The following is a 22,875-nucleotide window of genomic DNA, read 5'->3' on the forward strand; positions in this document are numbered from 1 at the left end:
GGACCATTAAATTTAGAATTGTACCTCCCATGTGGTTCGTTTTCTTGATAACATTAACTTAAATACACTTTTTAAAACAGAGACAAATAAATCTGCTAAAGAAAACTTATTTTGCCTACAAGTTATCAACAATTTTTTTATTACTATTATTTTTAAATGACACGTGAAAAAAGTCTGAGTGTCTTTTCTTCAAGAGCAATTTACATACATGCTTTAAATTTATTTAAAAATGCGTTCGGATTATTATTCTTAGAATATCAAGATACTAAAACAGTATCTAATAGACGTATTAAAATATAGAGAAGCTTTACTTAATACTAAAAACAAATAAAAAATGAATTTAAATTGATTTATTTATAAAATTTCTTAATCTGCTTAGCACAAACTAGAATAATAATTGTGCAGATGATAGCTGATGATATCTTGCTTGTTGTCCATCTTACTGTATCCACCTGTTCCACAATCTTGCCCAACAGGCTCTCTTGCATCAACAGTTCCTTAATTAGTTGAGCTGCGGCTGTATCCAGACCATCTGAACTAGAACAGGTACATTTATAGCTAGCACAGCCGTCTTTCTTTGTAGCTTCTTTTTCTCTGGTTACATCTTTCTTGTCCTTTGGTATTTTCTTTTTTGGTGCATTTCTAGGGGTTCTGTAGCTTAGTCTGGAGTGGGAGGCATTGAATCTCTTCACAGGAGCAAACCTGACATTAGTTCTTGGCGATCTGACAATTCCACCATTTGAGTTGGTGTGACCAGCAAGCTCTTGGGCAGGTAGATCTCTGACAATATCTGGCATGACAACAGCCTGGCTACACATGGAACATGTCCAAGTCTCCTGCTGGACTTGCGCCATGCACTGACCACCAGGTCTAGCAGCTTGCACTTCATCATTACCCTCAGCTGTATCCCGATGCATAACAGCTTTGCGATTTTCACTCATCCGGTTTGATGCTTTTGCAGCACGGCGGCTAATGCTGCTTTCACGCCTACGAATTTTAACGTCACTCAATGACGACACCCTTTCACATTTTTTATCATTAATTGCACTAGCAATCAATTGTAGAACATGTCTGGAATGATGACTCAAACTGCCTCCATTTTTCAAGCTACTGGGTAATTCTGCCAGCTTTACTTCATTTCCGTTAGTGGCTCCAGTTTCCTGAAAGAATAAATATTGAAACAAAAGATAAAATGTTGTATTTACCAAAATCAAAAACCCACAACGACCGAAGATATAAATTAAAATCAAGACGGTAAAACAGTAGAGTGCAAAAAAATGACCAATTCGTTAATCTAAATCCTTATATGATTAATCATCAAAATTTTTGTCGACTTTAGTTTTATAAATCAAATTTTCTTTCCTGTTGATAAAACGCTAGCGGCTACGCCTTTAGTGTCTGAGGCTATGTATTTAAGAGGGGATTTTCAAAAGTACCAAAACCATCCCAAAACTTAAAGATAAATTAGCCTAAAAACAGCTTCTCTAATATGTAAAACTCGATCTTTTTAGTGTTTATAGAGATTTTAAAGGACAAAAAACCTAACTTTACATATTAGGATATTTTAGATTTAGGTTATGATGTTTGAAACTTAAATATAAAACAATCTATGTTAATATTATTAAAAAATATTTAACAGAATTTGAAATTATTACCTGAAATGGTAAAGTCATATTTTCTTAAATCACTTGCAAATAAAGTTTTTTTTGTAGAAGGATTACTAACAAAAAAAACTTTAAGGAGTGTATGGTGTAACCGTCTTCCAACCTAAAACTAATATTCTCCGTGGAATAAACTTGATGGAGGGTTGGCTCTGTCATCTACTAAAAAGGGAAAGAAAATATATGAACGCTTCAGAAGGGGAATATTCTGCGTCAATGTAAACTAAAATGCTTCCTAAATGACGCTTACTGCGTAGAACCATTTTGAGAAGTGTACTTTTACAAGCTTAATTTGTTTTGATTTTTCTGAACAGGTTGAATAAGAAGTTAATAACAAATCATTCAATCCTCTAAAGTGGATTATCATGGCATAATTTCAGGTTTTAAAGGGGATGTTTTTTAATGAAAAAAATACCAAACATTGAAGAAATAAACTGTTGTGATTATGATATTTTGATTTCATACTCATTGTTTAATGTAATCATGAAGGATAAACAAACACAGCACTGTCAGGTTTAGTTTACATATCTGATTTTTTTAATGAATTAAAAATATGTGATTATGAACATATAACAGTTTCAATAGAAATAGAAGTATCAGTCTTGACTTTTATTCAAAATCTATATGGAAAATTGCGATTTTAGATGTTTCAAATAATCAAATATGTGTTTATTAAAGGATATCTGCCAACCTTTTTGATTTTAAGTCCCGAAAACACCCCAAGTAAAATGCGTCAAAGAAAATTGAATGTGAGAGGTTTCGTGAATATTTCATCAATATTCTTTTTTATTCTGTAGGATAATGTAAGTACCGCGGATATTTTAAAATTTGTTGGTTGATCCTGGGAGCAGCGCGGTTTGTTGCAGCTGCACGAATGTATGTGACTTCCTAAGTAGCTTGGCTAAGGCTGAGTAATCTTAGGGAGGCTGCGGCTTAATAGGTGGATTGTGTAAGCCATAAGTCTTGCAGTGGTAATTCCTAGGACAATCAAGCATGATGTTTTAAGCGAAGTATCTCAACACGTAGCGCATCCGCTGGTCGCCGGGGAGGTGAAACATTCGAATCTCGGCTTAACAACGCGTCATAATTAAAGACGTTAAAAATGGTTCCCATCGCCAAGTCATGTGCGCGACATATATAGTTAAGAGTTGGGGGAATGTCTTGGCCCATCACAGGCGCAACTCATTACCATGCACAGTTGGGTCTTTTAAGAAAAAGGACGTGCAATTCAAGGGTTGGTTGTCTGTAGGGCGAATGGACGCTTTACACCGCAATTAAGACGCGGATTATGTTTTAAGGTGCGTGGAGAGGTCTAGAACCCAAAGCGGCACCAAGAAAGACTCTTAGAGATCATCATCACTGTATTGACTTAGATCTTACACCCTACTATCATGTTTTAAGCCATCTTTTACGAAAATTTTTCCCGTCATAATATTAGGGAAGATTCTGCATTCATTGACGGAACTTAGTAAAGCTTGATACAGATGCCAACACCCTTTTTTCTAAAATAACCTTAAAATGAATAGCAACTAACCATAAAACTATCTCTGACGGACATAATTAGTGTCATATATCCATTGTACATTCTTTTGCTAAAGCAAAGTTCGAATACTTTTACACTTAAAATACCTAAATACCCCCACTCGCTTTAAATCATTTGGGGTTTTAACATTAAAATATGTCTTTTTTTTTAAACATTGAGGACATCAATAAAAGCGAAGCTCTAAAACGGTAGGACAAACGGACATTAACACTTGTATAGTGTCAGAACTAAATAAGCAGATATAAAAGTCTCAACAAAATTGTAAGACAATTTGCAGCAAAACTGCATAAATACAGGTTAATGTTTAAGGACATATTTCAACATTTCTAAGATTAGGATTGCTTTGCTTATAACATTGTACCTTGTTGTAATAAGAATCAGTATTCCAAAAATAAAAAGAACATGATAATTATAAAATAAAGTTTAAAAAAAACGAAAAGTGCTAACCGTCAAGAACGGACGAACTGACGGACAATCCTAATTATAGAAAAGCTTCGCTTAAAAATTATCATGGGTCCATGTAAAACCATGAGTGACACAAACAAACATTTTGGGAACAACTGTTTTGGAGGTCCAAAGGGCCATACAAATAACGATAAAGCATTTTCATTTTGTTGAATTAGTGAAGAGGCAAACTGCATTTCTTTCAAAATATGTAGGTATATTTTTTGTATTTCAACATATATAACTTTCATAATACCACATGATACTAAGCAAAAAAAACATGTAACAATAATGAGATTTCATATAACAAAAAAAGATTTTCAAACAAAATTAATTTTCACGAAAAATAATATCTTTCTTTCTGTTTCAGCATGAATTTATCGTCCATTTGTAAATTCAATCTACCGAACAAAACCACCCATTTTCATCTACCATTTCCAAAACAGTTTGAGAAGTACATTCACATTTTACATCCAACTGTTTGGGAAATGGATTAAAATCACATTCACCAGCTTAATTATTTTGTTTTTAAAAGCCAAGTTTAATTCTCTTGAATGGGATTGGTCCTTCATCTGCAAGATCATCATTATTTTGAGAAGGTGCATCCACACTCATACTGTTATCAGCAAGATCATCTGTAAGTGTAGAATCAGCCGCTATGTCATCAAATCCAATTGTGCCAAACTGTTCAGGCACCACAACATTGCTGAGATCCAGCAATGGAAAGATTTCTGGCTCCATGCAGAAAGACTTGACTAGACTCTGGTACATGACAACAGCATTTAGAGCCAGCTGCTCTCTGGCTATAGCAGGACGCTCGTTCATGATCCAGCACCCGGTAACTAGGTACTGTGTGGGTAGGGCAGGGTCCATCAACAGTCCGTTTATTATCACAGTCTGTCCAACCTCGAATGTTTCAGAGCTTGTTTCAAGCGAATTTGCTGTGATGAGCATACTTTCAAGAACCTGAATAGCATAACAGTTTGTCGACAAAGACTTTAGCAGTAAACAGCTTTGGTTTTTCATGACAACAAAGCATACTTCATTCTCAAGCTTGTCTGGGAATGTATGAAAGAGTGGGGTAGGACGTCCATCTGCACAAAGTTCAAGTTGAACCTTTAATGCTGCCAGGCTAAGCTTACACGCCTCTGTTATAGTATCACTCTTCTCCAGCAGTAAGCTCTCATATGATCTTGGCATGCCGCTGTGCTCGTCCTCGTCTCCTATAGTCACACAGCTGGCATAATAATTAATATTTGCGGAATAACCTACATTCTTTGGATCCAGATCCATCTCGACACAGTTGACTAGTACAGGATCACCAACCCTGACACTCTCAACAAGAGTGGACTGCTTTTCTGGCATCACAACTGCAGACAGATCAAATAGCACATTAATGTATTGGTTCTCATGTTGTGGCAGCTGAATAATGCCAATATTGCTATCAGGCAGTATCTCCAAAATTCTGCCACGGACATTGTTCATCATTTTTTGCCTGTCCACATTTCTAGACTGGGACAAAGTTGTCAGATTTTCAATCTGGTCTGATGTCAAGTCATAAACCTTCTTGTGTTTATATCTCTCATGAATCTTGAGATCAAGGTCAGAAGCCAAGCAGAGGTTACAGGAGGCATCAGCCTGGCAGACAGGTAACTCAATTGGCAGTAGCTGGGTTATCTTGTAATCCTTCACCTCGTCCACATTTGAGTACATGTGTTGAGCTGTTTTCAGGTGGGTCTCCAGCTCTTGTCTGCTCAGTGGGCTTGTGTTACATGGCAGGCACTAAAAATAGACAAAAATAGAAACTAGAGATGGTAATCCGTCTAATTTTTGGACCGGATTCGGATTCTTGCAAGAATCCGTCAAAATATAAAACAGATTCTAGGCAAATTCCGGATTCTTATTTTTTGACGGATTCCGGATTCTAGCAATATTTTAAAATGTTTTTTTTTCAAAAATAAATTAAGAGATTAAATTATACCAGGTACTAGAAAGAATCTAAAACTGCGTTTTTTCATATTTTCTGATATCTCCACTTGGTGATGTAGGAGGGGAGAGATGGGGAGGGGGGGGGGGGTGATCTTTGCCTTCAAAGAGGGGGGTTTAAAGAAAAAACTCAAGACGTTTTTCAGATTAAAGAAATTAGAAATGAAAAAAGGAATCTTGAACATAAAAATTAACAATCAGAGCTATCTGTTACAAAAGAATTATCATTGTTAACGATCTTAATTGTACATAAATAAGTATATTTTGTGCAGTAATACTACCTACAGACATATAAATATTTCTAGAACTTATAATAGCTTTGCATCAAAGAAAAAAATTCAAATAAGAAAAATACCTTTTAAGAAAGCTGAGAAGAAACCGTTTTATATAAACGCTACTATTGGAAGTAATTGTCTTTGTTAAATACAGTAAACAACGAAACAATAGTTTTTTTTGCTTGGTTATTGTTAATGTATTTACCTTAAAAAGTCCCTCTCCGTGTTCGAAAATATCTACAAGATCCACATACTGTCTCCACTCCCTTGTAGGTGTGATCTCCTTCTTGTGCTCCTCTGACATAAAGTGTTTATAAAACTGACGCAAATGCTTAAGACCCGTATAGCAAGCCAGACAAGAGAAAAGCTGGTCTGACATCATAATGCATACATTTTCCTGCTCCCTCAGGTACAAGATAATTTCTTCATCTGTTGCGCTCTCATGAGGAGCCTGTAGTTGCTTCACAGGCTCTGGTTGAATCTGTGATTGGCCAGCAGGAGGTGCATCACTAGGACCAGCATTAGTACCCTCGTCGTCATTTTCAGGCTCATTATCCTCAGCTTCGGCAGCAGCTCTTTCTTCCTCTCTTCTTCTATCGGATTCATTTCTATCCACACCGGTTGATTCTTCTGCCTTGACCTCACCTATGAGCTTATTTTTGTGCTTGTCTCCAAGGAAGTGAAGCAGCAGTTGTCTTGTCAACTGTTTCTCTTTTCCAGTAAGCATAATACTACATGTGATGCACTTTACTTTAGTTTTGTCAGCTTGCTGAATAAATATACCACTGTCAAATATTTTGTTAATGAGGCGTTCTTGTTTGTCCTTGATTTCTTGAGATGTGCGCAATAGTTTCTCTCGGTTAGCTTCTTCTTGGATATCCTTTCCCTCTCTAACATAACTGAGCTCTGTGATAGAATCACATCTTTCACCAGCAGCCACAAATGCTTGAATTCCTCCCTTGGGCAATTCTTTGGTTTTCAAAAACTTTCTCCTTTGGTGAGAAGGTGTACTTTCATGCTCTTTCATTTCGCGCCTGTCTTTAGCTTCAAACTTGCAAAATTCACATGATAATTCATTTTGCTCCGACTCTGCTGAAGGAGTAGCTGCTGGCTGAGGGACAGCTTCTGCTGGCTTCGAGGCAGGTTTAGCAACTGGCTTCACAAAGGGCTTAGCTAACTCTTGTTCAAAATTCTTAATTTTCTTTTTGTGACTGATGGAAAACTTGTGATCGCCAAGTGATTTCTTGTCATGAAAGAAAAGCTTACACGGATGGCAATAAGCTTCACATTTCGCGATATGGGTCTTGTCTTTTACATGCTCTTTTGTGCTAAGAAGCGACTCTGTTTGTAACCCGCATGGCTGACAACAGTAGACTACTCCAGATCTAATCCTCTTTCTCATATACGTCAATTCGTGGTCAATTGCAGATTGGTCAATTGTTACACGCTTTTTATGAGCCATTGATGTCACGTGTTTCTTTGCACTTGAGAAGCTCATCTTATTGGAATTACAAGCTTTACAAATGAAAAGTTTTAATCCTGTGTGGGTTTTCTCTACTGTAATGCCCTGGTTTGCATTGATAAAAATGGCCTCTTCAGCATCACTACGATCCAAAAAATGTTGTTTAGTTCTTGATCCTGAGGTCCCCTCGCTAGCAGCTTTGTTGCTCTGCATCAGTTCCCTCTTGAGCTTACTTTCCTTGTGTGATTCTGAGTTAATATGGTCCTCGGCATCATCTATGGACATACCCTGTAACAAATAAAAACATTTTGGTGAATCAAGGATTTATAAATATTCATGAGGTAAAAATAAACAGACAACCTTTTATGAAAAAGGTAAATATGGTATAGGTAGGTATAAGAGTATTAGTATAGACAAACGAAAAAGCTTAGCTTAAATAGTTTTTCTTATTATATTAAAGTCACTTGGATAATACCTACCTACACATAAAAAAATAAGGAAAACCAATGATCTATCAGATATTTTTTTTTTATAAACAGTGTAAGTTAATAACACCCATTTGGGTCTTGCGACTGTGAATTTGGAAAAAATATATGAATGGAATAAATAATACCTGAATACCACAGGCCTTGCAGTCGTAGATGTACACGCCGTCACGGTTTATCTCCATCAACTGCAATTCCTTGTAGACCTCGGGTTTTTGGCGAATAATCTCAGCACGCTTGGCCAGGTTCTGTTCATTAACATTGTGAGAATTATGTCTAGACTCACTGGTAGGCTTATCAAAGTTTCTATTTTGACCTTTCCTGTTGTCCTTGTATTTGTTTTGGTAGGGCAATCTGTTATCTTTGTAATTGCTTGGTTTGGGTGCAAACTGATTATCAGACGGGGACTGAGAAGGAGAAATTTTATTTTCTCTGGGTGGCGGCATTGGTTGGGTATCTGGAGGCGGTGGTTTCTTTGTTATTTTACTTGCAACTAGCTTAAAATTTGCTATCTTCGCCTCCATTAGTTTGTTAACTGAATCTGGACATGGAGCATCTGCAGGAAGAGGGGGTACGGATTCATTCGATCCAACAACGACTCCGGTGGCAATATAGTTTAGGTTCCAACTGTTTTCAACGTCGCAAAAGACTGCATTAAGGCGTACTTTGCAGCCAACAGTGACAAAATCTTTTAGGGTTTTGCCAACCGCTGTGTCTTTTGATGGTTTACCATCAATGTACAAATCCATGAGGTCAAACAACACAAAATAACGCTTGCTTTCATGATTGATTAATTGGTGATTAAATGCTGCAGCATAGTTGGCACCTATGACTCTTTCAACTTTACAAACAACTCCTTTGATGGCAGGCTTCCAAGTGGTCTGAACTATCTCTTTTGGTTTGCTAACATGTTCTAATCGTTGCTTGAGTCTTTGTTCCTCTCGGTGTTCTTCAGCTTTAATGGATTCCTGAAATCTCTTCTCAACCACCTCTTCGTATGCTCGGAAGTTGAGTGAGGTATGATCACAGCCCATGGAAGGAACTACTTTGTTCCAATCTTTAAGATTATCCTTTGGAGTGGAGAAATCTTTATTTCTGTCACCAATACACCACATCTCAGTAACTATGTAGGGAATTTTACTGGTAGCATCAACCAGATCCACATTCACCATCACATACTTTTTATTCTTCCAGAACAGGCTACAGATATCTGACATGTAGCGCTTGGTGTTGATGACTTTCTTGCTAAAAAATGCGTATGCTGAACCAACGCCTTCAATGTCAAGCTTTAAAAGTCCATACTTGGGCGAGGGCCGGTCAAACCACAATACCTTGATGCGGGCAGTCTGATCCTTTAGATTTTGTGGCAGGTCACAGGTTGCAACAGTTTCGATGAGTGTTGGGGTAAAGTAACCATAGTCATGGCGGATATCTCGGTTAATATCAATGTTACCGATAACATTTAAGACTCTGTTGTGTACAGTCTGCATCTCAACTTTCTCCAAAAATCTGGGATGAATTAGATTTTTTATTCTTTTATTCATGAGATTATCACAGCTGTGTATGTATTCATAAACCTAAATATCATGGACTTCAATTTTTTGAGGACTAAATGTTGCCATTGCTAGTTAATTATATTTTTGTCGTCATTTTTTTCAATTAAAAAGTAACTTGAATATCTTTTTAAAGAGTACCTAGTCGTAATAAAAATGTTAATATTGTTTCATGAATCTTCGTGCTTTCTTTACTAATTCAATTATCATACCAAATACCTAAAAAATAATAAAGATTCAACCAATTTGATGTAAGTAATTTGCACATTTTTCTACGACATTTACATTTGCATAAAAGATATCTCACTCGAGTGAGAAAAAGCCATAAAACACAAAACACGATAATGAAATTTTTATAACCTCTAAACCGTAAAACTAATAACAGATTGAAATTGAAGTCTATTCCTTGATATCCAACTGAGTTTTGAGCTGCGCATTAAAATAGAAAGCTGCTGAAGGATGACTACGGTTTATAGGAGAGGGATCTGATCTGAAAAATGTGGGCAAAGGTACGGCTCCTGTCATTAACTTTTCATCTGCAGATTTGACAAAAACAGCAACAGCTTGAAGAAGTGGAATACGGCTCATTTTGTCATCATCCTCTTTGGGTTTGATACTAGAAACAAAGAAGCATAATTATAAGAACTATTGAAAGCTTCACTGAAAACATAGCAGACTTTTCCTACAACCACAAGACCCTACACTAACTAGTAACGTAAGTCATTGCATTTGCGAAAATTTTGTCTATTGCCTCATATTAAAAAAGCTTTCAGAATTAAAATTTTTGCCACAGGTGCCGTAAATTTTCAACTCTCAGTATCCGCTTCCTATTTTTACACCTTTTTGGTGAAATATCCAATGAAATTTTAGAACATTGTGGGGGTGAATATTTTTCAGTCAAGTATTATCTCCTTCCCCTCCTTTACATTTATTTTATCAAAATGGGTAAATCTATACTTTGAAATTCTTCCGCCCACCCAAGGAGGGAGGGGGGAGTACGATGGAAAATATACTCCCTAAGAAACTTTATAGGTAGTATTTATCAATGTTTTACTTGGCAAAAATATACCTACCATGATTTAAAGATATATTTATTATTAAACCTAGTCCCCTACTGCCTATTCTTTTTTATAAATATTATTATGCACTATGTTCCTGTCAGCCAGAGTTTTGATATCAGTGTAGGAATCTCTGTTGGCAATGCTACGACATATCAAATTAACTTCAGCATTCTTCAGATCCAGTATGTTTAGATCGGGATTTGTCTGCAGGTTATAAATATAAAGTTGCTTTGCTATCTTATTCATAAACTGGATTCAATGGAATGCTTATTAAGCGAAGGCTGGGTGAAGTAATGACACCTCTTACGGCGACTGAGTAAAATGAGTTGACCATACTGACCATAAAAATTAATTTATTGTTTATTGTATCTCTGATTGAACCAGACTATTCTATTATTCAATAATAATAGCAACTGTAATTTCCTGAATAAGTTGTTTGCCAACAGAAGTATACACATCTTCTAAATGAAACAAAGCATGGATAATGAACTTGCTCTGGTTTATGTTGATCCTGACCAGCCCAGTCTTGTGGCGGTGACCGTTGGTCTCTGGAGCAAGAATGTGAGCTGTGGCGTCTTTGGGTAACAGGTTTAGACAAACTGGAACTATCACAGGGTAAGTATGCTAAAACAAATAGAAGGGATTGATTTCTAAACAACACTAAGTATATCTTAGACACAATTTAAGCAAAAATGGAGGGTGGGATAAATGCCATGTTAGTTTCAAGGCACAAGAATTAACAGGCATTGTTAACACTATTTGTTTCAATAGATGAATCCAATATAATAATAAAGTGGTAATAGTTACCTCTCTAATTGACAAAGGTCCCATGCCAAGATTCTGTTTAATTCTATCATGAATCATATCTAGGCTGTTGGACATGTCAACTCTGGCCTGCTTAGTAGCAGTCAACTTCTGGTATTCATCTGGCAATCTGGAGCCCAGTTCAGGCTTCCACACCAGGACAGCTTGGTAGCATAGCTGAGAGTAAAGGCTGTGTGGCAGAGGTCTGTAAAACAAAAACAGTTACAACATAAACAACTTAAATAACTAATATTGATAATCTTGTGATGGGTTGTGATGCAGCAATTCATATCAATTGAAATTCAAAATCAACTTGTCGGTTGTTTTTAAAAATTCGACTCTAAACCAACTGCAAGACTGCTTTAATTACAGCACTAGGATTAGACAGGACATAATAAGGGGGGATGGGAGTTTGTACAGTGTACACTTATAGGATATGGATTCGGGGTAAATCACGGGGGGGGGGGGGGGGGTTCGCCACGGGCCCCCAATAAAAGATATTGACACTTACGTAAAACTCTTCCACCCCCCCCCCCCCCTGCTATAATAGTACTACATAATAAGTGACAATGGGAACAGTTTATTATTTTCGCAAAAAAATAGCAGATATTTAACCTGACAGTTACTTTGACAGGAGATCCAACTGGTAGGTAGGACATTACAGACTTGGTGTCCAGTTTATCTATGAAATTTGGTCTGCCAGCTCCAGGAATGGAAGCCCAGACCTGGTCCAGAGCAAATAGGGCTACGCATTCGTCATCGTCGATCAATCTAAAAGAATTTAAATTACTTCATGAATTTAATTTTCAATAGGTAAGTTTAGGTAGTGAGGGGAAATTGTGCTGTAAAGGGGGACGTAACTGAAGCTTTTTTGATGCTGGGGGGGGGGGGGGTTTCTCCGGAACCACTTGATGAACCGTGCAAATTTTTTGGACTTAAGCTTTTAGGGGTATGAACATCTTATGGTTTCAAAGTCAACCCCCTACCCCCACCCCCTAGCCCCACGGGGCTCAAAACCCCCCTAAAAATGAACCTAACCTTAATTTTCTCAGAAACCATTTGACCAATAGGGATGATTTCTTAAACTTAAGCTTTTATGGTTATAAACTAACTCTTAGTTTAGCAGTCACCCTCCTGCCGCTAACCCCTAGCCCTCCGGGGCTCAAAAAAACCCTAAAAATGAACCTAACCTTAATTTTCTCAGATACCATTCGACCAATAGAGATGATTTCTTAAACTTAAGCTTTAATGGTTATAAACTAACTCCTAGTTTAGAAGTCACCCCCCTGCCATCAACCCCTAGCCCTCCGGAGCTCCAAAAAACCCTAAAAATGAACCTAACCTTAATTTCCTCACAAACCATTCGACCAATAGAGATGATTTTTTAAACTTAAGCTTTTATGGTTATAAACTAAATTTTGGTTTATAAGTCACCCCCCTGCCTCCAATCTCTAGCCCTCCGGGGCTCCAAAAAAAAACCTAAAAATGAACCTAACTTTAATTTTCTCAGAAACCATTTGACCAATAGGGATGATTTCTTAAACTTAAGCTTTTATGGTTATAAACTAACTTCTAGATTATAAGTCACCCCCCTGCCGCCAACCCCTAGCCCTCCGGGGCTCAAAAAAATCCTAAAAATGAACCTAACTTTAATTTTCTCAGAAACCATTCGACCAATAGGGATGATTTCTCAAGTTTAAGCTTTTATGGTTATAAACTAACTTCTAGATTAAAAGTCACCCCCCTGCTGCCAACCCCTAGCCCTCCAGGGCTCAAAAAAATCTTAAAAATGAACCTAACTTTAATTTTCTCAGAAACCATTCGACCAATAGGGATGATTTCTTAAACTTAAGCTTTTATGGTTATAAACTAACACCTTGATTATAAGTCACCCCCCTGTGGCCAACCCCTAGCCCTCCAGGGCTCAAAAAACCCTAAAAATGAACCTAACCTTAATTTTCTCAGAAACCATTTGACCAATAGGGATGATTTCTTAAACTTAAGCTTTTATGGTTATAAACTAACTTCTAAATTATAAGTCACCCCCCTGCCGCCAACCCCTAGCCCTCCGGGGCTCAAAAAAAACCTAAAAATGAACCTAACTTTAATTTTCTCAGAAACCATTCGACCAATAGGGATGATTTCTCAAGTTTAAGCTTTTATGGTTATAAACTAACTTCTAGATTATAAGTCACCCCCCTGCAGCCAACCCCTAGCCCTCCAGGGCTCAAAAAATCTTAAAAATGAACCTAACTTTAATTTTCTCAGAAACCATTCGACCAATAGGGATGATTTCTTAAACTTAAGCTTTTATGGTTATAAACTAACACCTTGATTATAAGTCACCCCCCTGTGGCCAACCCCTAGCCCTCCAGGGCTCAAAAAACCCTAAAAATGAACCTAACCTTAATTTTCTCAGAAACCATTTGACCAATAGGGATGATTTCTTAAACTTAAGCTTTTATGGTTATAAACTAACTTCTAGATTATAAGTCACCCCCCTGCCGCCAACCCCTAGCCCTCTGGGGCTCAAAAAAATCCTAAAAATGAACCTAACTTTAATTTTCTCAGAAACCATTCGACCAATAGGGATGATTTCTCAAGTTTAAGCTTTTATGGTTATAAACTAACTTCTAGATTATAAGTCACCCCCCTGCCGCCAACCCCTAGCCCTCCAGGGCTCAAAAAAATCTTAAAAATGAACCTAACTTTAATTTTCTCAGAAACTATTCGACCAATAGGGATGATTTCTTAAACTTAAGCTTTTATGGTTATAAACTAACACCTTGATTATAATCACCCCCCTGTGGCCAACCCCTAGCCCTCCAGGGCTCAAAAAACCCTAAAAATGAACCTAACCTTAATTTTCTCAGAAACCATTTGACCAATAGGGATGATTTCTTAAACTTAAGCTTTTATGGTTATAAACTAACTTCTAGATTATAAGTCATCCCCCTGCCACCAACCCCTAGTCCTCCGGGGCTTCAAAAACCCTAAAAATGAACCTAACTTTAATTTTCTCAGAAACCATACGACCAATAGAGATGATTTCTTAAACTAAAGCTTTTATGGTTATAAACTAAATTTGATTTAGAAGTCACCCCTCTGCCGCCAACCCTTAGCCCTCCGGGGCTCAAAAAAAACTAAAAATGTACCTAACCTTAATTTTATCAGAAACCATTTGACCAATAGGGATGATATCTTAAACTTATATTTTTATGCTTATAAACTAACTATAGTTTAGAAGTCACCCCCCTGCCGCAAACCCCTAGCCCTCCGGGGCTCAAATAAACATAACCTTAATTCTAAACTGAAAGTTAATTTATAAGCATAAAAGCTCAAGTTTAAGAATTTTTTGATCAAATGGTTTCTGAGAAAATTAAGGTTAGGTTAATTTTTAGGGTTTTTGAGCCCCGGAGGGCTAGGGGTTGGCAGCAGGGGGTTGACTTCTAAACTAGAAGTTAGTTTATTAGCATTATAGCTTAAGTTTAAGCAATCATCTCTATTGATCAAATTGTTTCTGAGAAAATTAAGGTTAGGTTCATTTTAAGGTGTTTTGGAGTCCTGGAGGGCCAGGGGTTAGCGGCAGGGGGGTGACTTTTAAACTATAAGTTAGTTTATAAGCATAAAAGCTTAAGTTTAAGAAATCATCTCTATTGGTCAAATGGTTTCTAAGAAAATAAAGGTTAGGTTCATTTGATTTTTATGGTTTTTTTTGATCCCCGCAGGGCTAGGGGTTAGCGGCAGGGGGGTGACTTCTATACCAAAAGCTAGTTTATAACCATAAAGACTTTAGTTTAAGAAATCATCTCTATTGGTCAAATGGTTCCTACGAAAAAAATGGTTAGGTTAATTTTTATGAGTTTTTTTGATCCCCGGAGGGCTAGTGGTTAGCGGCAGGGGGGTGACTTATAAACCAAAAGAGGACTATCCACGAACGAGAGCACATGATTCTAAGTACCTTCCAGCATTGATCCTAAGTATTTTCTTTCAGAATATATTAGGACACCATATATTATTAATATATTGACGAGAAAATTTATGTTTCACCATGTTTTTTTAGGTATTTTAATTGATTTTGATAACTTTTATGAAGCTAATTCTTGTTATAAAATGGATATTTGATGATACATATGCGAATACTCGTGTTATATAGATTGTAAATTAATCCATATTAGCATTAATTTAAACATACATATGAGATATAGTAAATGTGCTTTTGACTTTTTTAAAATTTTTATCATTTGACAACATGGACAATTAAAGACACCCCGAACTCAACAAAACGTTTGATAGAATTTTAACGAAAAATTGTGGACATTTTTTTACTTTTCTTCAACTTGAAGTGGTGAAACATAAATTTTCTCGTCAATATATTAATTATTGATAGTGACCTATTATATTCCGAAAGAAAAACTCCGGATCAATGCTGGAAGGTACTTAGAATCACGTGCTCTTGTTCGTGGATAGTCCTCTTTAGTTTATAACCATAAAAGCTTAAGTTTAAGAAATCATCTCTATTGGTCGAATGGTTTGTGAGGAAATTAAGGTTAGGTTCATTTTTAGGGTTTTTTTGGAGCCCCGGAGGGCTAGGGGTTGGTGGCAGGGGGGTGACTTCTAAACTAGTAGTTAGTTTATAACCATAAAAGCTTAATTTAAAAAAATTATTTCTATTGGTCAAATGGTTTCTGAGAAAATAAAGGTTAGATTCATTTTTATGGGTTTTTTGATCCCCGGAGGGCTAGGGTTTAGCGGCAGGGGGGTGACTTCTATACCAAAAGCTAGTTTATAACCATAAAGGCTTAAGTTTAAGAAATCATCTCTATTGGTCGAATGGTTTCTGAGAAAATTAAGGTTAGGTTCATTTTTAGGGTTTTTTTGAGCCCCGGAGGGCTAGGAGTTAGCGGCAGGGGGATGACTTCTAAACTAGAAGTTAGTTTATAATCATGAAAGCTTAAGTTTAAGAAATCATCCCTATTGGTCAAATGGTTTCTGAGAAAATTAAGGTTAGGTTCATTTTTAGGGGGGTTTTGAGCCCCATGGGGCTAGGGGGTGGGGGTAGGGGGTTGACTTTGAAACCATAAGATGTTCATACCCCTAAAAGCTTAAGTCCAAAAAATTTGCACGGTTCAACAAGTGGTTCCGGAGAAAACCCCCCCCCCCCCCCCAGCATCAAAAAAGCTTCAGTTACGTCCCAATTGTAACTAATGTTCTTATATAACAAGTTTTCGCAATATTAAAAAATTTGGATATTTTTCTTAAACTTCGATCGGGCTGTGTTCATACTTTTAAACCAATAATTATAATCATAGAACTTAGTTAATCTATTTGAAATTATACACCAATTTATCCTCCATATTGTCTTTATGACTTTAGACCCCGGAGTATTTCCTAATTTTTCTAAGGCAAAGTTAATATACTATTGAACTATGCTTGTCTGCCTTTTATAATAACAATTTCTCAGCTTCTTTTTTTAGGCACTCCATTAAAAACTCTTAAAACACATAAACCCACATTTCGTAATCGTAAGTATGATCTACAAATGAAGTAGATGTTCAAAACTTTCTGTTCTGTTCATTTCATTGTAATCAGAGATCTAAAGAGATAAGACAACGGACGATAAAATATTGTACATCTACAATGATGAGAAATATATTCCCCTCTGCACTTTTTAAAATTTTTGGTTGAAAAGTTTGGACACTACAAGCCTGGACCAAACCCATCACAATTTAATAGTGATACCAAAACTTTTTAGCCAACAAACAAGACAACGTCGTTACCTAACCTTGGGTTCCAGCTTAATTTATATTCCTTGCCTTGTATCTACTTATTATTTACCTGATTAGTCCAGTTTCATAAGTTATATATTCATGTACTACTCCATCTCTCACCTTAACAAAAATAATTCAAGATTTATGAAAAGAATCTTCTATAGTTAGGTGCCATGTAATTAAAAAAGTTTTGTAACAAGTGAATATGGACAAAATAATGAAAGATTTTACCTTTGAGAACAAGCTTGAGGTAACTGGCCTGTCCTCTCTGATACTTTTGGCAATCTTATTTAGATCCTCCAAATATTCTTGAGTCCTAAAACCCCTCGGTGCCAATCCATCCCTCCAGACAGCCGTGGCCTGATACTGACAACCCCCGCAGTTGTAGCTTCTATAGAAGCATCTGAGTTTGCTGCCAGGACCGAACCTGCCCTTGATTTCTGCTGCAGAGTATATTTCTTTTACTTGTGAGTATTGATTGTAATTTAATTTTTCAAGAATATGGTTTGTATGGAAGACTATTTTGTGCCCGTTGTGAGGACAGATGAGGACGCCAGTGCTGTTGCTCTCATTCCAGGAATCAACAGTCACAGCATGGCCGTCTTCACTGCACACAGTTTCCTTAAAGTGGGCCGGTTCAATTTCGTTCCTAGGCTGCGGCTTCCAGGCGGTGTGCAGTGGTATTGACTTGGATAATCTGCCAGACGCTGCTGGGCCCTCGTTGTCACGGTCAGGACTTGAAAATTTGCGGCGTTTAGGAACATGTTTTGGGCTGCTGACAACCTCCTTGTCATCCTGGAGCGGGGTATGCGGTCGTTTGGTGGATATTCCATTTTCAGTACCATCATTTCCATCTGCCTAAATCAAAATACAGAGTCAAGGATGTTAAACAATACCAATAAAATAAAAATATAGAAAAAGTAAACATCTATATTTCGATCTATCTTAGAAATAGTGTTATAAGCTGTAGGTATAATTAGAAAATTTTAAGGTAAAAGAACGTCATAAACAAGTACCTAGTTTCTTATCTTTTAAGGAGCAGACGGAAATCCTGCTGATATGAAATCAATAATATTTAGTTTTCTTACTGATGACTATTATTAACAATATCAAATACTCCTAAAAATATACCTCATCATCACTAGCTCTATAAACAGGGCTATCCGCAGGACTAGCAACTCTAGATCCCCCATTACCAGCTGTGTTCTCATCAACAACTTCCTTATTCACAGGAGCATCTTTTGTTAAATTTGTTTCAAGATTTTGCATCATATTTCTCCATGGATTGTCAGAGTTCTTTTCTTTTATCTTATAAAAATCTAAAACAATAAGAAACTATTATTTCTTTAAAATCATCCTTTTAAGATCTTGAAATTCTTGTGTTATGTGTCTAAATGAATACATGAAAAGTTGATAATGTTATATCACAAAAGTACAAATTAAAACAACTGCAAGTTAGTAATTTCATTTGAATAAAAAAGTAAGTCTATCTTTGTTTTAGCGATTAGCAAAGTTCTCCTATACAGTGAAGATTCTTTTAGGTTCAGGGATGATTTATTAATATTGAAATTTCCAGAGAGAAACCTCCTCAAGAAAGAAATCAGCCCCGCCCCCTATACCTGAAGTGGCTCTTAAGGCCAATATAGGTGAAGCCGCTAGTACTAAATAATTTACCTGAATCAATTTTTGGGTTTGTTGGCGGTAACTTCGGTAACCGTCCTTCATGATGGATTGTATCTTCAGCATATTTGTTGTCGTGATTTCTGTCAGTTTTCTTATCGTCATACCTTTTAAAGAAACAGATGTGGTTTGGAACTTAAGAATATCGGTTGATTCAAATGGCCGACAAAATAGAAAATAATGTTGGACTGGGCCTTGGGCCCATGGGTGCCCAACAAAACAGGAATAGTTATTTCTCGCATCGTACTATATAAACAGCTTTCCGCGGATATAATTGTACATGTTATTGTTTATATTCGTAGAAAACTAGATATAATACGTTGCTAGACATGATTTTTTCGTATGGATGAGAACCACCGGTCCAATCCACCGGATATATATCAGTTTCGAATGAATACGAGAAAATATATTCTTATTATTCTATTGCATGCTTAAACAAGACTTAGTTTTTAAATATGTAGTAAGCATTATATAAGATATGCATTTTATGAGAAAAGCTTTTTCTGAGAAAGGCATTTTTGAGATGACCCACCTGTTATACATTATATAATTAAACTGTAGTAATAGCAACAAGAAACGTAAGAAAAATTTGATAGGAAAGTAGTTTGGGAAATTTATAACCATTGTTACCTAAAAAAATATTGAAGCTACTTTGAAACCAAATTGTTTATTTTGGTAATCCTATTATATAAAGTAGTAAGCGTTTTTTGTCTGTCCCGAAGGATCTCGCTAACCGCTGAACCGATATTGTTCTCCTTTACAGTGAAGCTTCTTATAGGTCCTGGGGAGGATTTAAACTATTTTGGAGAGGGTGTCTTCACCCCCCTCCCCCTAAAAATATTCTTTAAACTCTTTTGAAACTCAAATTTAAAATGATATGAGGTCAACTTTTCCCCCTCCTACCAGTTCTCCTAGAGGCTTCTAGGGGCGTAGCCGCTAGTCTAGTCCGTCCGTCCGTCTGAAGCTTAAGATCTCGGTAACCACTGAACCGATTGGATTCTACTCTTCAGGGTATTTACCTATCGGTCCTGTGGTGGTTTTAAGCTATTTTCTTGGGGGGTGGGACACCCCCAACCCCCTCAAAAATTAAAATTTACCCCCACAAAAAAAAAAATTTTTTCTTGAGAACACATTAGACTATGAGCAGCACCAGTAATAATTTTCTTGAGAACACATTAGACTATTTTTTTACGAATTTTTTTTTCGTTATTTAATCGAGAAAATGTTTTCCTGCTGGGAAGGTGCGAAAATTTGCGATCCTTTCTGCTGGGTAAGTAATAGAAGATGTAATTATACCTCTATGGGCTTTGCCCCAAGAGGTAATTAAAAAAAAAATTAACTACTACTGGTGCTGCTAGTAGTTTAATGTGAACTAACTTCCCCATAAAATAACAAATGGGAGGGAAAATATGTTACGTACCTAGGAAACTAAAAAAAAAAAAACAATTTTTTTTTGTCTGAAGAGTAGGTAGAATCCGATCGGTTCAGTGCTTTTCGAGATCTTAAGGGACGGACGGACAGACATCAAGTTACTTTGTATTATAGATAAAACAGTACCTACCTATCTTTATTATATCTGTCCTTGTTTCTATGATTGCTGTTATGACGACTGTTTTTCTGCTCTACAGCCTCCCTGCTAGTCTCTCTTGAGTGTGAATGATGGCTGCCACCACGCCTGTCGTCATACTTGTCATGTCTACGTTCATCACGGCGCTCGTAACGATGACGGTCATCTCTATGGTGTCTATGATGGTCACCTCGATCCTGTCTTCTGTGCTCATCTCTGTTCCTTGAATATTCTCTGTCATGATCTCTGTATCTGCTAGAACTAGATTGTTTGGGATGGTGATAATCCCTATTTTCCTGGCTTCTGCGATCGTCTCTGCTGCTTTTTTCGCTGTATCTACTCGGACTTTTGCTACCGCGTGATGATTCTTTACTAAAATGTCTCTCATCACCATGGCGTTCGTTTCTTGAACCTAAGCATATATATCACATGTAAACTAAAGCAATAAGTAGGTACCTATACTAAAAATATGCTCATATTGAAGTTTTTAAAAGAAGGTTTTTTTAATAATGAAAAATATGTGTTAATTATGCGATTGATAGGTAGTTTAAATTACAAACCAAAATTTTTTCATTGTAAAACTAGTTTAAAATGAGGATGAGATCAACAATTATTGGAATTTAAATTATTGTATTTACTGCGCTACTTCAGGACATAACTGCCCTTGTTTATTTATACCTACCATATGTATATATTAAAAATTAAAATTTAGGTACCAGCTTAACTAAAAGTTCGTAAAAAAGATATTACCTGATCTCGACTGTTCTGGTGATACCCTCTCCCAGGGAGAGACACGCCTGCTACTGCCCTCCTGTTCTTGTCCTCGTGGGGGTCTATTCCAATCCTCATGACCACGCGAGCCATCCCGTTGGTCACGTGAGCCGTAATAATCACGCGGAGAATGGCGGTCATTGCTATAATTGTTGTGGAAGGCATTATTATCACTGAATCTGTTGTTTCGATCATCTCTATGCGTGAATTCTCCACTTTGCCGAGAAAAATCCCTAGAAAGAGTTTTTAAAGTTAAATAATTTTAGTTCAGACGATTTAGCCCATAATTGTAATGAAGTATAGGGTAGATATATTTTACTAATAATTCTCAATATTTATTGCGAATTCCCGAGTTGTTACCTGGAATTATCATCAAATGCACCTCTCTGCCATATAACTTTCTCCTTCTCCCTCTCAGGAATTTGATGGGAGAGGCTGTCAGTTAACCTACATAAAAAGGTGGTTATTTTAATTATTAGAACCCCTATAAATAATTTTTTAAATTATAAACACTATAACCGGACCTAAAACTTGACTTTAAAACTAAAAACTAAGTCATAAAAAAATAATATTTTTTTCTCGAGTCAATTCAATTTTCCCTTATCTTATTATTTTATATATTCGCTAGGTATTAAAACATTAGGTATTTTTATTGTTTTATTCTAAATATAAGCTAGTACAAAATGTTGGAAAAAAATTAACAAAAAAGGCCTGACCTAAAAAATATCTGTTTTAGTTGATTGTTGGTAGGCTTTAAGAGTGAATTATCAACTGAGTTTCCCTCCTCCGCCCCTTCCTTGTAGAGCCTCGTCGACAGGTACGGTATCAAATGTGTGTTGTCCTCTTTCTTAGCATTGGTCTAGAAGTAAACGTTGATTAATAGTTAAATCATAAATTGGTTAAAAATTCTGTCCAAGACAGGATAAAACATGATTTTTCCGGCTTTTAGTAATAAATAGTACTTTTTAAATTTTTGATCATCATATTTTTTTCTTTTTAGAGGCTTAAATTGTACAATAAGTGCCCAACTACCTTTTCAATAAGCTAATCACTAATCAAAACAGTATACGAGATCTTAATGGTCATTTATACATAAATACATACTATATCTTTATAAAATAGTATTCATACCTGGATAGGAGCCCCCACAGGAAGAAATTGTGACAACCTAGTAGTCGGAGACGCTCCTTGTACAACATTGCCAAGAAAGAGACAAAAGGCAGGATTTCTTCCTTCGATTAAAACTATTCCACAATCTTCTTTGTCGTCGACTAATACGACGCGACCAGGACAGTTTAACAACTGAAAAAAACGAAATATGATTATGTTTAATAAAACAAGAATGACAACATCCATAAGTAGCGAAGCAAAAATAGTGAGTTGAGATGCAGATGTTCAGTGAAACATGAATAATATGAAACCTCATTTGTAGCACGACCGACAGACCAAGTAATTTACATACTGAATGCTCAGTAGTGAAGGGAATCTTCACCAATTGAAATATTCCATCAGTCTACATTAAATAGTAGCTGAGAAATTCACGCTTTCCATTTCTTACAGACGTACGGACATTTCGAATTATAGAGTAGCTTCGCTCGCTAGGTACTACAAGGCACCAATTTATTCATGAGTACTAAAGACGTACAATATATATTCCTTATACATTAATTTCTAATTTTTAATTAAGGAAAATTTAATAATCTGCCATTGACATATTATCTTAGATTTAATTACAAGTAGGTAATGTTATAGTACCTGCGGTGGTAGCTTCGACCAGTCAAACGAATTATAATCAGTCATTTCATTTCTGAA

At 36.4% G+C, this 22,875-nt stretch overlaps 3 protein-coding genes across 3 annotated transcripts; all 3 read right to left on the reverse strand.

Annotated features, from left to right (window-relative positions):
* Window positions 1–335: 335 nt before the first annotated feature.
* Window positions 336–2,768, reverse strand: LOC145318275 (uncharacterized). The gene is made up of 2 exons (XM_080159590.1): window positions 1,656–2,768; window positions 336–1,160 (listed from the first exon to the last, which is right to left on the reverse strand). The coding sequence occupies exons 1-2, from the start codon at window positions 1,671–1,673 to the stop codon at window positions 351–353; spliced, it is 828 nt and encodes a 275-aa protein (XP_080015716.1). The 5' UTR covers window positions 1,674–2,768; the 3' UTR covers window positions 336–350.
* Window positions 2,769–3,860: 1,092 nt separating this feature from the next.
* On the reverse strand, window positions 3,861–9,458 carry LOC145316544 (uncharacterized). The gene is made up of 3 exons (XM_080157117.1): window positions 7,985–9,458; window positions 6,115–7,659; window positions 3,861–5,430 (listed from the first exon to the last, which is right to left on the reverse strand). The coding sequence occupies exons 1-3, from the start codon at window positions 9,398–9,400 to the stop codon at window positions 4,177–4,179; spliced, it is 4,215 nt and encodes a 1,404-aa protein (XP_080013243.1). The 5' UTR covers window positions 9,401–9,458; the 3' UTR covers window positions 3,861–4,176.
* Window positions 9,459–9,808: 350 nt separating this feature from the next.
* Window positions 9,809–22,875, reverse strand: LOC145315407 (uncharacterized). Its single transcript, XM_080155388.1, has 15 exons — window positions 22,819–22,875; window positions 22,195–22,365; window positions 21,780–21,922; window positions 21,424–21,510; window positions 21,043–21,296; window positions 20,287–20,704; window positions 18,720–18,832; window positions 18,177–18,364; window positions 17,277–17,903; window positions 17,113–17,165; window positions 11,890–12,045; window positions 11,278–11,479; window positions 10,894–11,094; window positions 10,556–10,674; window positions 9,809–10,025 (listed from the first exon to the last, which is right to left on the reverse strand). The coding sequence occupies exons 1-15, from the start codon at window positions 22,861–22,863 to the stop codon at window positions 9,809–9,811; spliced, it is 2,994 nt and encodes a 997-aa protein (XP_080011514.1). The 5' UTR covers window positions 22,864–22,875.

Source organism: Acartia tonsa, chromosome 4, assembly GCF_053477335.1.
Source record: "Acartia tonsa isolate MP-2025a chromosome 4, ASM5347733v1, whole genome shotgun sequence".
NCBI lineage: Eukaryota > Metazoa > Arthropoda > Copepoda > Calanoida > Acartiidae > Acartia > Acartia tonsa.

What these genes read in the sequence shown, in the direction of transcription:
- LOC145316544 (XM_080157117.1), bottom strand. Translation starts at nt 9,400, where the DNA reads ATGAATAAAAGAATAAAAAATCTAATTCATCCCAGATTTTTGGAGAAA. An exon ending in GCAAGGCCTGTGGTATTCAG is followed by an intron (nt 7,660 to 7,984) that starts GTATTATTTATT and finishes TATTTGTTACAG; the next exon opens with GGTATGTCCATAGATGATGC. An exon ending in ACGGAGAGGGACTTTTTAAG is followed by an intron (nt 5,431 to 6,114) that starts GTAAATACATTA and finishes GTCTATTTTTAG; the next exon opens with TGCCTGCCATGTAACACAAG.
- LOC145315407 (XM_080155388.1), bottom strand. Translation starts at nt 22,863, where the DNA reads ATGACTGATTATAATTCGTTTGACTGGTCGAAGCTACCACCGCAG. An exon ending in ACCAGAACAGTCGAGATCAG is followed by an intron (nt 20,705 to 21,042) that starts GTAATATCTTTT and finishes ATATATGCTTAG; the next exon opens with GTTCAAGAAACGAACGCCAT. An exon ending in ATAGAGCTAGTGATGATGAG is followed by an intron (nt 17,904 to 18,176) that starts GTATATTTTTAG and finishes ATTTTGATTTAG; the next exon opens with GCAGATGGAAATGATGGTAC.